General features: G+C 41.4%; 1 protein-coding gene across 1 annotated transcript; it reads left to right on the top strand.

Annotated features, from left to right (window-relative positions):
• The first annotated feature begins 326 nt into the window (after positions 1–326).
• On the top strand, positions 327–4053 carry dmrt3a (doublesex and mab-3 related transcription factor 3a). The gene is made up of 2 exons (XM_030723501.1): positions 327–979; positions 2708–4053. The coding sequence occupies exons 1-2, from the start codon at positions 580–582 to the stop codon at positions 3718–3720; spliced, it is 1413 nt and encodes a 470-aa protein (XP_030579361.1). The 5' UTR covers positions 327–579; the 3' UTR covers positions 3721–4053.
• Positions 4054–12351: the final 8298 nt, after the last annotated feature.

The raw sequence follows: 12351 nt of genomic DNA, 5'->3' as shown, positions 1-12351 counted from the left end.
AAGGGGCGCTGCTCTTGTGGTTGAACCTCTTAAATGTTCATGTAGGGACTGTTTTCGGCTGTCCTGCAGGTTTATTTATTTATTGGGACAGATGATTTTGCAGCTTCCCTGATAAATCGCACTCCTTCAAGGTTTCATTTCAGGCCCAGATGCGTTCAGAAATCTCTGGTCCTGTAAAAACCAAACTGTGTCCGGTCCTTCGGAAGGTTATTGTGGTTTTTAATGAAACTCGTATTATCTGATCCTCACTGGCAGTTTTTTTTTTTTTTCTGCCTACTTCAGCCTCACATGGACATTTTTTGCAGCGTGCAGCCGCTTTGACGCGAGTGACGGCTTTGGTTACTCGTCGTCTCCATAGGAGCGTGTCAGCCTGATGCGTATCTGTGCTGTCAGCCAGGGGAAAGGTGGATCCTCTGCTACAAGCCAACACCTCTTATCCTCCTCCTGTCATGCGTGTAGCAAAAAGCTCCATCCAGCTCCGTCTCTCTGACTGCTGCTGCGGCTGACAGCACTCCCGCCCCGCTTCCACTCTTCGCAGATGTATTTGTGCTTCCTGGAAAACACGCTGCACCTGACAGAATGAATGGTTACGGGTCCCCGTACCTTTACATGGGGGCTCCGGTGTCCCAACCCCGGGCACCGCTCCAGAGGACCCCCAAATGCGCGCGCTGCCGGAACCACGGAGTGCTATCTTGGCTCAAGGGTCACAAGCGGTACTGCCGGTTCAAAGACTGCACCTGCGAGAAATGCATCCTCATCATTGAGCGGCAGCGCGTCATGGCGGCGCAGGTGGCGCTCCGGAGGCAGCAGGCCAACGAGAGCCTGGAGAGCCTCATCCCCGAGTCCCTCAGAGTGCTGCCCGGCATCGGCTTATCCGGGGCCGGCGAGGGGAATCAGCCTGCCCCGCCGAGGACGGAGGAGCTGGAGCTGAGGTGGAGCAGCACGGAGCCGGTGCAGGCCGGAGCACAAATATGTACAGGTAGGAGCGTAATGAAGGAAATATTTCTCTATCTACTAATTATTATTATTTTCTTCTATAATAAAATTTAAAAAGTAGCTCAGGGTTTGTTTGTTTTATTTTTGCTTAATCGTATTTTTTTTTCAAACTACTTTGAATAATTTTAAAATGAATGACTAGATTTGTTTGTGACTTTGGGAAAATCAGTTTTAAAGCTGTTTTAAGGTCGCACACACACCGGTGTAAAAATAATAAATGCTTTACTAAACAAGCAAAATGATTTCACGGAGGTTCACTGAGATGCTGATAATATTTTCATCAGCATCAGATATTTAAAGATGCTTCGATTACTGCGCATCATTTACACAAAATCATACCAAAGCCCCCCCCCACCCCCCACCCCCACCCCTACGGGTTTGCACTGTTAAAACAGACATTCAGCTGGTGAACTGATAAATTCACACCAGTATCATTTCTTTAAAATAATCGTGTCAGGATGAGAGACCATATGGGAGAAATTCAGGAAATACAAAATAAATAAAAATGCCGCCTGTTGTGTCTTTTTTTTTTTTTTTTTTTAGAAATATGGCACGGCTTTTATTGAAATAAATACAATAAAATCCAGTATACTGTCCTAAAATAAAACAAATGTTTTAAGGGCAGACTTTTCGAGTAAGGTATTATAAAAATAATTATTAATTTATTCGCTTTTTAACGGGGATCTATTTATATGGTCACACTTTCATGTAATTTTTTAAATCATTATATACTTTTATATAATTCTGACAACTTGGTTCTTTAAGAGGTGTTTTTCCACAAGGTAACAAAAATATGAATGAATTCAATCAGTTGCCTCACGTGTAACACAATAACCTGCTGAACTGTTACTCATTTCAGCACGTTTTCTTCTATTTCACGCAGAAAAAAAAATCTGTTTCTCATATAAAACAAAATTCTTCCCAGCGCCGGCCTGTGGAAATAATTCTGGGTGAGAAGTACCCAACAATTAAAGAATTATTATTTTCTGCTTATCGTTCCTGAGACTTCAGACGCTGATTTGGACACAAACACTCTGCAGCTGACTCCATTTCCAGCGCCAAAGCCAGCTGAGTGCTTTAAAAGATTACAGTAATCAGCGGCGGACAGGCTCAATCGAATATAATCGCCATATTTCTCGCAGGAGGTCAACTTCGGATGAAATGTTACCGAGCAACAGGCGATGTGTTTGCAAAATGTGGTCAAAAGGCATCGACGGTAGATCCCTCAATGACGCACACTCAGCGCTTTGTGTTAACAGTTTTGTTGAGGAGGGCCCAAATAAATCCTCACACGTCGCTGTGTTGCAGACAAGCTGTGACAAGCGATTAATTGTATGTTTCCTTTCCTCTTGAGGAGAGCAGAGGTGGGCTGTGGTTTTAATGGGAGGAGTGTTTACGTTCAGAGGCGCAGTGAAGTGTTTCTGTGCGTCAGGGTTACTCTGATTCCTTTTAAACTCATGATTGTTTTGAATGGTTTGTGTATATTTCCTGCAGATTTAAATGACACACGATGCTGTGCACCGCTAATACATTTTAAGATTAGTGGTAGCGCCAAATTATTTTTGCACAATTTGGGAAAACGGATCGTTGGGTGAAGTTTCTGCCTCGGTTTTATTTGGACTCAGACCATTTTCATGCAGTGTTTTCGTTTTATTTTGTGTAACCAGCAGATAGTATCCATGCCATTAATTTTTGTGTCTTTGACTTGCAGAGCCGACGGAGGAGGGCCCAGATGAGGTTTCAGCAGGAGAGAATGGAGGGAGCTCCAGCGAGAAGGAGCAGGACGCGGTCAGCTCGCCGGAGGGCTCCAAACAAAACTGCTACACCCCGGAGCCCCCCGAAACACCCTCCCTCCCAGAGGAGAACCGCTACAGCCTCCCCAAAGCCGGGAGCGCTGAGAAGGAGGCCAAAACCGACAGTCCTCAGAAGTATCCCGTCAGCCCCGGGGAGCAGAGCGTGCTGATTGAGGGCCTCACCGGCTCCATCAGCCTGCCCTTCAGCCTCCGAGCCAACCGGCCGCCACTGGAGGTCCTCAAGAAGATCTTCCCCGCCCACAAGCCTCCCGTCCTGGAGCTCATCCTGCGGGGCTGTGGAGGGGATCTGGTGGGGGCCATCGAGGTGCTGCTGTCTAGTCGAAATCCAGACGGCAGCGCGCCCCCTCACGCTGATGCGCACCCGGACGCGCTGGTGCTGCCTTCAAACGGACACCTGTTCGAGCACACCCTGGGCTCTTACCACCCGGTGTCTTCCTCCGCCAAGTGGTCGGTGGGCTCTGCTTTCCGGGTCCCCGACTCCCTCCGTTTTGCTTCCGATTCCGCTTCGGGCGTGGTGTCTACCGGTGCACTGGGCGTCCCCCTGCAGCACCCATCCTTTCCGCAGCCCACGCGCTACCCGCTCATGCTGCGCAACTCGCTGACGCGCAGCCAGGCTAGCCCCTTCGTGCACAACGACGTGACTTTGTGGAATACCATGGCCCTGCAGCAGCAGTACCAGCTGCGCTCCGCGGCCCAGTACGTGTCTCCTTTCTCCCCCACAGCTCCCGCCGGGCCCGGGGTGTTCCGCAGCTCGCCCATCCTTCCCTCCAGACCCTCCGAGGAGCAGCGCATCAGCATCCAGGAGGAGGGATGCTCGCTGGGGCCCAAACCGGGCCTCTACTCCCCCGATGAGGAATACGAAGAGCGCTCTGATTCCGCAGACTCCCGCATCCTGAACTCATCCACCTAAAATTAAAAGCTGAAGACTCTTACAGCGAGAGAGAACCCAAAAATGCATTAATGTGAATGGACATCAGTGTATGCGTGTAAAGCGTTTTTGTCCTGTTTGAATTGAACTGTGTCAATCAATCACTCTTTGATACAGTGATGTTAATCCTCTAACATCAGCCTCGTGCTTTTAAGATGTCACCGGACTTGAAAACGGATGAATGTAACAGACTCATTATTTTGAAAGCATTTCAGCTGTTTCCTGTAAGCATGTTTAGTACTGTGAAACCTCGTGGTGTAAGGATCACCGCTGCATGTCGAGTAATGCCAAATAAATCTGAGTAGTCCAAATGGACCGGGGTGTTTTCTTGCGTGTTGTTGGCTGAATTATGGGTTTTATGCTTTAAAAGGCTGAGATTTACCTGCTATGATTTAACCAACCTGCAGGTTCTATTCAGCAGCAGAAACACGTCTGTCTAACTTCACATTCAGATATAACGGGGCCAAAAATGAATTTGACACCAAAGAATAATTAGAAACATTATAGACAAAATATGGACACATTAACATATCTGTCAGTAGTTGTAATAATAAAACCTTTATTTAACCAGGAATGAAAACTGTTGATATCAGTAATCATTTTTCTGAGAGTCGTAGGCCCAGATGTCTGCCAGCTGTGTTACTGTGTTTACTCATTATCTGTTCACACACTCCACTTACGGGTGCCCGCAGGATCCAATACAGTTATTTAACATCGACACGCACTGCTTATAGAAAGATCATACTTCAAACCATGGATTAAACTTTTATATCTAAATGTTAAACAGAAGCAGATTTTTCCAGTTGTTTTAGAAAATAATTATTAATCACAGTTTTTTGTGACCACTGTTCATGTAAAACACTGGTCCAAAATCTGAGCTTGGTAAATAATTATATTCATATTATTTAAAATTCAAAACTGTGTAAAAGTCGCAGTTTACAGATCTGGTGTCAGGTCGCGGATTTTGGTGTTATGAAAACAAAACACTGATCATCATCAGACGGCTTCCTGCCAGACCTGCTGGTTAAAATCCTCATGCAAAAATAAAAAGTATTTTCCTTAGCCGCATGTTTTAATTGGCAGCAGTTTACGTTTTATATCGAACAGTGATTATATGTTATTGATTTATTTTTCCTGACTTCGTCTGTGCAGCTGCTGCAAATGCATGAAACATTTCAGCTTCAAACGTCACCAGCACAAAACCCGAGAGAAGAGAAAATATCCGGATTAAGCAGTTGGAGAAGATTAAAACAACATGCAGGTGAATATGCTGTGGCTGTGGCACTCAACATGCAAATATGTGAGATTATAACAAAAAACTGACGGTGATCACTGTCACGGTTCTTGTGTGGATCATTTGTGGATCACGTGGAAAATGATCCACAAACTGCAAATTGCTTCAGTTTCCACTTTGCTCTCTGCGCTGTGATTACAGGCTCACAGGCTCAGGGCCTGCTCTGCTTTTAAACCTGTCCCATGCTGCCATCTAGTGGCGTGCTTTATAATTAAAATCCAAACCACAAAACTGACTCCAGAAACGCGGCGTTTTGGACGAACAGGCTTTGGTGCCTTTGGTAGACAATGTAAAACTTTAAAGATGACTAAAGAAGCGTTTACAGACAATAACTGCAACGAGGACCAGTGACATTCTTCTGACAAGAAATGCTTAAAAATGTGCTTTATTAAAGATAACCCCCCCAAACCCTATCTATCTATCTATCTATCTATCTATCTATCTATCTATCTATCTATCTATCTATCTAGTTTTATTGTCACAACAAGCTGCTGATTACTCATTACTCTGCCAGCTCTGCTCAGATCAGCTGATTATTGTTGCCGGGAGGGAAGTTGCAGAGCGCCCTCTGCTGGACAAACTATGTGTCATCACCACTCATTACATGATGTCTTTTTAATTTATTTTTAAATTTGCATTTATCGACCGATACTGTTATCAGCTAATCTCTCTAGATGTTTATATCTGATCATATATAAACATCTAGAGATTATATATATAAAACATCTAGAGATTATATATATATATATATATATATATATATATATATATATATATATATATATATATATATATATATATATATATTATGGAATGCCATTTAGGAAATATAATATATATATATATATATATATATATATATTAAAATGAGAATCTGAATATATAGAATGAAACTTGAATATATGGAATGAACTCTGAATATATTGAATGAAAGTCTGAAAATATACAATGAACTCTGAATATATTGAATGAAAATCTGAATATACTGAATTAAAGTCTGAATATATTGAATGAAAACTGACGTCACGGAAGCTCTTGCGCCATCTAGTGTTTTCGTTACGTAAAGCACATTATGTCGCTACAAGAAATGACACTATGAGTCAATCTGCAGGGAATTTAGTGGCAAAAATCCTAAATAATGAGTAGCTAATTAACACCCTGGCGAATGCATGAACTGGCCAACATAATGCTAGCAGCAGTGTTCCTAATCATACTACTGATGAAGAGTTTTATTCAGTGAATCTCTCAGGTCAGACAGCTCCTGCGTATCAAGCTAACAATAAGCAGAACATGCCTTCCACATCCACATCTCAGATTCTAGACGGCGCCTGTTGTTGTGGAGGGTGCCTGTGCATGCTCTGCGTAATGTTAGCTTGCATGCAGGAGCTGTCTGACCTGAGAGGGTCGCTGCATTTGGTCTTCCACGATGAAACAGTGAAGATGAACTGCAGATTGACTCATAGTGCCGCTTCTTGTAGCGACATTATGCGCTTTACGTAACGAAAACACTAGATGGCGCTTCCGTGACCACAGCTTTCATTCAATATATTCAGACTTTCATTCAATATATTCAGACTTTCATTCAATATATTCAGAGTTCATTAAATATATTCAAGTTTCATTCAATATACTCAGACTCTCATTTTAATATATATATATAATATTTCCTAAACTGCATTCCATAATATATATATATATATATATATATATATATATATATATATATATATATATATATATATATATATATATATATATATATATATATATATATACATATATATATATATATATATATATATATATATATATATATACATATATATATATATATGTATATATATATATATATATATATATATATAAAATCATTCATTCATTCATAAATGCACCAAATCTAAACGAAGAACAACTTTAAAAATAATAAATATGAGTCATTAACAGATTTCATGTCTTTCTGAAGAGGGAACACGTTTAATATCATCCGAAGGTTTAAACTAAATGTTTTTTTTACTTACAGCTGAGATGAAGGAAGGAAAATGAAAAAGTTTTAAAATCCATCTAATTCTCAGAGGCCGCTCTTCCTGCGCTCTGCCTCCAGTTTAAATGAAAAGTGTCTCATGTGACCTGGAACTGTATCAGTCTTCTCACCTTTGACCTTCCAAGTAGCAGCATGTGTGTGATGCTGCAAACTAAATCTTTTTGTTGCTGTTTTGTTTTTAAGCATATTAAAATATCCCACAAGACATCCACAGATAGACGTGCACCCACGAGATGAAACCAACATATCCACGCGTCATCATAGTCTGGGTAAAAAATGTCAGAACATCCCACCGAGGCACACCATCCTGACCGGGCCTGACACAAACCTGCTTTCTAATACAATGTTTCATATTAAGTTTTCTCTCTGTATGTCTCTTTTTCTGAATTTTAAATTGTTACATGCCGCAGGAAGGATAAGTATTATTATATCAAGCAAAAAAAAAAAAAAAAAGAAAGTATGAATCATACAAGTTTGACTTCATTCCATCTAAACGACGCACACAGCTGTAAAAAAAAATTAAATATCTTTGAAACAATTTAAATTTTAATATTTAGATTTATCACATCAAAATCCATAAGAAACAATACATTTTATATTCAAAGCAGACAACCTCTGATAGAGTGATGACTGGTGATATGAATAAATGTTTTAATTATAGCAAGAAATGAAAGAACTGGTGACAAGCATTAAAATTCTTCTTCCCTGTGACAGAATCAGGCGTTTGAAAATCGGAGACGGCTGTTTGATTTCCAGCTGCAGGCTGCCACCTAGTGGACAAAAGAGGAATGTCCGCATTTTAACTTTAAGGAGTATTTTGCTGAATGTTGTAGTAAAATTGATATCCATCCATCATTTTACTTCACATAAAATAAATGCAGAACCAGGTGAAAGCAGGATAAAGGAAAATTCTTGAAATGACACACATTCAATTCACAAACAGGAAAAATGATTTTATTCCCTGAATGAGGGAGGTGGAGGGGGGGGGGGCTTTTGTACAAGTAAAAATCTTTTATCCAATGCATTGGTGAGGCTACTGCAAACTAAATACTGAAGGAGTATATTTTGACCCACCCAGATAAAATACCCTAATTAGGCACATTTATTATTTATCACCACAGACAGATCTCAGTCATTTAGGCTGGGCCACAAAATGCAGATGACAGTAAACAGCGTGGATGAGCCTCGTCGGGCAGCTGCAGGACACGTCCTCCTGTTTGTTGCACATTAGCGATGAGAGGTCGCGGTGTCAGCCTCCCTCAGACAGAGACAAATGCCGTCCCGCCTGGTTTTGTATTCAGCCGCATGTGTTGTCGGTCCATCAGAGGCTAATTAACATAACAGGATCCGCAGTGATCCCACGCTGCTCTTTCTGTCTACACACAGCTCCTGTTACACTTTACAGCACGCACAGCAGGGCGCTTCCAACAAGATGCTGCTGTTTCAATCAAGCCCAAAGTAAACTGGACAACATGTGAGAAAGAGTCTCCAGGCTGGATCCATTACAAACATCTTATCAGCCAAAAGCGGAGCTTCTAATCCATTTCCACACACTTCAGCCTGAATGTGGTAGAGAGGGTGAACACCTTCAGATTCCTGGGCAGTCTCTCTCCTGGTCACACAACACCACTCACCTGGGAAAGAAGTCACAGCAGCTTTACATCACACACACACACACACACACACACACACACACACACACACACACACACACACACACACACACACACACACACACACACACACACACACACACACACACACAGCACTCCTGCTTTGTACAAACATACTTCATTCACTGCAACTGCTTTTTTATGCTCTTCTTTTTAGATTATATCAATTTTCATATTTATTATTATTGAGCCAAAACAGAAGAAGTGCAGAATAAGAATCTCATGTTCAGTGTAACTGACTATAAAACACTCTTTAACCTCTAAACGGTTACAGTTGAGTAGATGCTTTTAGAAACACACACTCTTTCATATCTTCTGTGTGTTTTTGGAGTGAAAAAATGCTTCAACGTTATGAAAACTGTTTATGATGAGTTCTGTTCCTGCATATCTCATTTTTGTCTCTTTGTGTTTGTTTTTGGAGAAAATGCCTGCTGTACAGGTTTACACATGACTTTTTTAATGACAGATTAAAACCAAAAAAATTAAGTAGGAAGTAAATCCCACAAAACAACAACAAAATGTGTTAAAACATTCCTAAAATGTTTATGGAATAATACTAAAGTAGAGATATGCCATCATGAAATAACTAAAAATGTCTCTTGGTCAACAGACAGAGAATCTTTGTAAGGACTATTGTGGAGTGTGTTTCAAAGTGTTGAAAAAACAGTTAATATTTTTTTAGTTGTATGGAAATTTTAAATACGTATTGTTGCATTTATGACACTGAAGAGGAACCCCTCTGAGACTTTCATGGTTTCAGGAAACACGTGAAACTCTTTTAAAAGGTTTCATAGGCCAGAAACACCTGTGATGCTTCGACGCCCTGCCAGGATCCCGGAAAACTAATCAAAGATTTGTTCAAGGATCCCTGGACTTCCTTGTAATGACCTCTGAAATTATTCAAGAACCCCCAAACAAATCTCTGCTACAGAGCAGCTCTGTGGAGGAGCAGCTCTGAGGAGGAGCAGTGGGAGCTAGCAAAGATTCTTAAAATATATTTAATATTAGCTGTTGTTTTTATTTATTTATTTTTTAATATTCGGAAACTCTTTAAAAATTATCAGAACCCTGCAATATTTGTGAAATTCCATCAGTAATGCCCCATCAATGATCTTGTGGGTTCTCCAAGGATGACTGAATTGTTCGATGGAATCCTTTAATTAAATTCAATAAAAGCTTCCTCAGTGATCCCAGCAGGGATCCTCAAATCCAGGCCTCGAGGTCCGGCCTCCCTAAAGCTCCAAGTCTTAGAATCAGTTCAGAGATCCTTGGAAAATCCCGAAGGAGCCATTAATAATGTTTGGATTCCTAAAAACAAACAAACAAAAAATCCTGAAAAAAAAAGCCCCCTTGCTGAGGTCCAGGTATATTTCATAAGACCACTTCAAGGATTTTTGGAAGCTCCTCCAGGATTTCGTTTCAAGGACTCTCCTTTAGTCCACCTAACCTAGAATTACTTCATGGTGCTGAAACACCTCAGAGCTCCCAGGAACTCTTTAAGTGATGCCTGGAATTACAGCTAGTGCCCTTTAAAAACTCCTGAAGTCATTCAAGGTGGTCTACACTCATTGCACGATCTGGAACCCTGATAGATTCCAGACCCTCCATTCAGTATGTCAGAAATTCATTCAAAGGCTCCTGGAACTTTTAAAAGATTCAATAATCCAAGACCCCTAAATCTTGAAGCATCTTAAATTTGTAAAATTCCCAGGCCTCATAGACTCTTTAAATTCCTGGCTGGAATTCCAGGGGTGCTTGGGAGAGTGTGTTATCTGCCAAGGCCTATTTGGCATTTGTGAATAACGTGATTCAGATTTAAAGTGTTCCTCCTCTTTTTCATGCCCCGGGGAATCTTCCTGACAGACAAGCAAACACACAAACTGATCAAATTCCACAATGAATTATAATAATAAAATCACGAGTCACTGCAAAGACCCCACAAGAAGCTTCACTTCTTTAGTGGGGCCTAAAATCAATTTAAGGAAGCCTGGAAAGTCATTAGAACTCCTCAAAGACCCCTAGAATGCAGACTTTCGCTAAAACCTGGAAATTTCTTGTGGACCTTGAAGGTTCACATGCAGCTCCACCGAAACATATTTTAGATTAACTCCTTGAAACTCGAAATTCCTTCAGGGAACCCTGAGATTTAAAAAAAGAAAAGAAAAAAAAACAGCATTCAAAGACCTCCAGGTCATAATGTCCATAATGACACAGACAACACATTTCACCTGGAGGGTCCAGCTCCGCTCCGACCGTCCAGCCAGCGCAACATCAAAGCATTCCTGGGGGGGAAACGGCAGCCGGGGGTGCCTGGCCGTAACCTCCGCAGTAAATTAAGATGAAGAAGCAAATAAAGCTACACCTGCGGGCCTGACGTCTTCACCTTCAACACATGGAGGAACCGTTAAGAGCCGGTGTCGGAAAAAAGAAGAAAGACGGACGATTTTTAGAAGGGAAAAACCGACGAGTTCCTCCCTATAAATGTGAGATAAAAGAGCTGATATTATAACGACAAATAAATACATAAATAACACACACACACATAAAAACACTGCAAAAAAAGAACGCGTGTGAAATTATTCTCTGGTGTCCATATTTGGATTGTAGAGAATAATTGTATATTGTATATTATATTGTAATATAATATATTATAAAATATGGCCGCTTTTTATTTGAAAGCTCGGAAAAAGCGTGCAGGACAAACTCGTGCAAACGCACGCGTCACATCAGGTCAGCGGCGCAGAAAGGGCTGCGCCTTTACTGTACAGGCCTGTGTGCGTGTGTGCGTGTGTGCATTGTCCTGCAGTCAGTTCCCGTGACAGTGGGTTCACACTGAACAAACGGGACACGTCCTTTTTTGTCTCTTTGAGTCTGACTCTCAGTCAGTGATCTGCAGACAGGCAAACATACGCGCTCCGCATTCATGCTTTCAGTCGCCGAGCTCACAGGTAAAAAGAAACTTGGGCCCTCAGACCACCGAGTTTAATCCATGACGGCTCATTATACGCATTTAAAAATGAGGAGAAGCGGCTTTCTGCTGAGGATGGATATCCAAAACAGGAGGGGGAAAAAATGATATTCAGTAGTTTCAACAGAATCAGATTTAGGCAATTTTAGAATATTTATTTAAGTATGTTTTATATAATTGTGAGTCAAAGTTTTAAGCCTGTGATCCTGATGGTTTGTGCTTGGCGTTGAAGGCTGGGGTATCTCACAGCCTCTCAGCTGCTGTTGTGTGTAGACCCGTCTTCATGCTGACACCGTGTGTGTGTGTGTGTGTGTGTGTTTTATGATTGTTGTGAAAACACTGTAATCTTCCTCAGTTATCTCTGCCAGCTGGACCGACTGTAACAACCTGCCGGACACATTTATCACCTCCTCGGTTTCTGGGCACAGACCCAGCAGTTGATGCAGGCTGTTGTAATTACTGCGCTCCTCTAATGGGACCGAGCGCGCTGTGGTTATGTTCACTTTCAGGAGTTAAAAAGAATTTCCCTAATCTGGGATAAATGTATTTCTTATATTATGAGCTTTAATCACTTGAGCCGGTCAGATACCTTTTGCAGCCTCGGTTAAGTTCAAGGTTACTGCAAACTTATAATTTT

This window comes from Archocentrus centrarchus, unplaced genomic scaffold (assembly GCF_007364275.1).
Source record: "Archocentrus centrarchus isolate MPI-CPG fArcCen1 unplaced genomic scaffold, fArcCen1 scaffold_26_ctg1, whole genome shotgun sequence".
Taxonomy (NCBI): Eukaryota; Metazoa; Chordata; class Actinopteri; order Cichliformes; family Cichlidae; genus Archocentrus; species Archocentrus centrarchus.
Note: the sequence above shows the minus strand (reverse complement) of the source record. Positions and strands in the feature narration are given on the sequence as shown.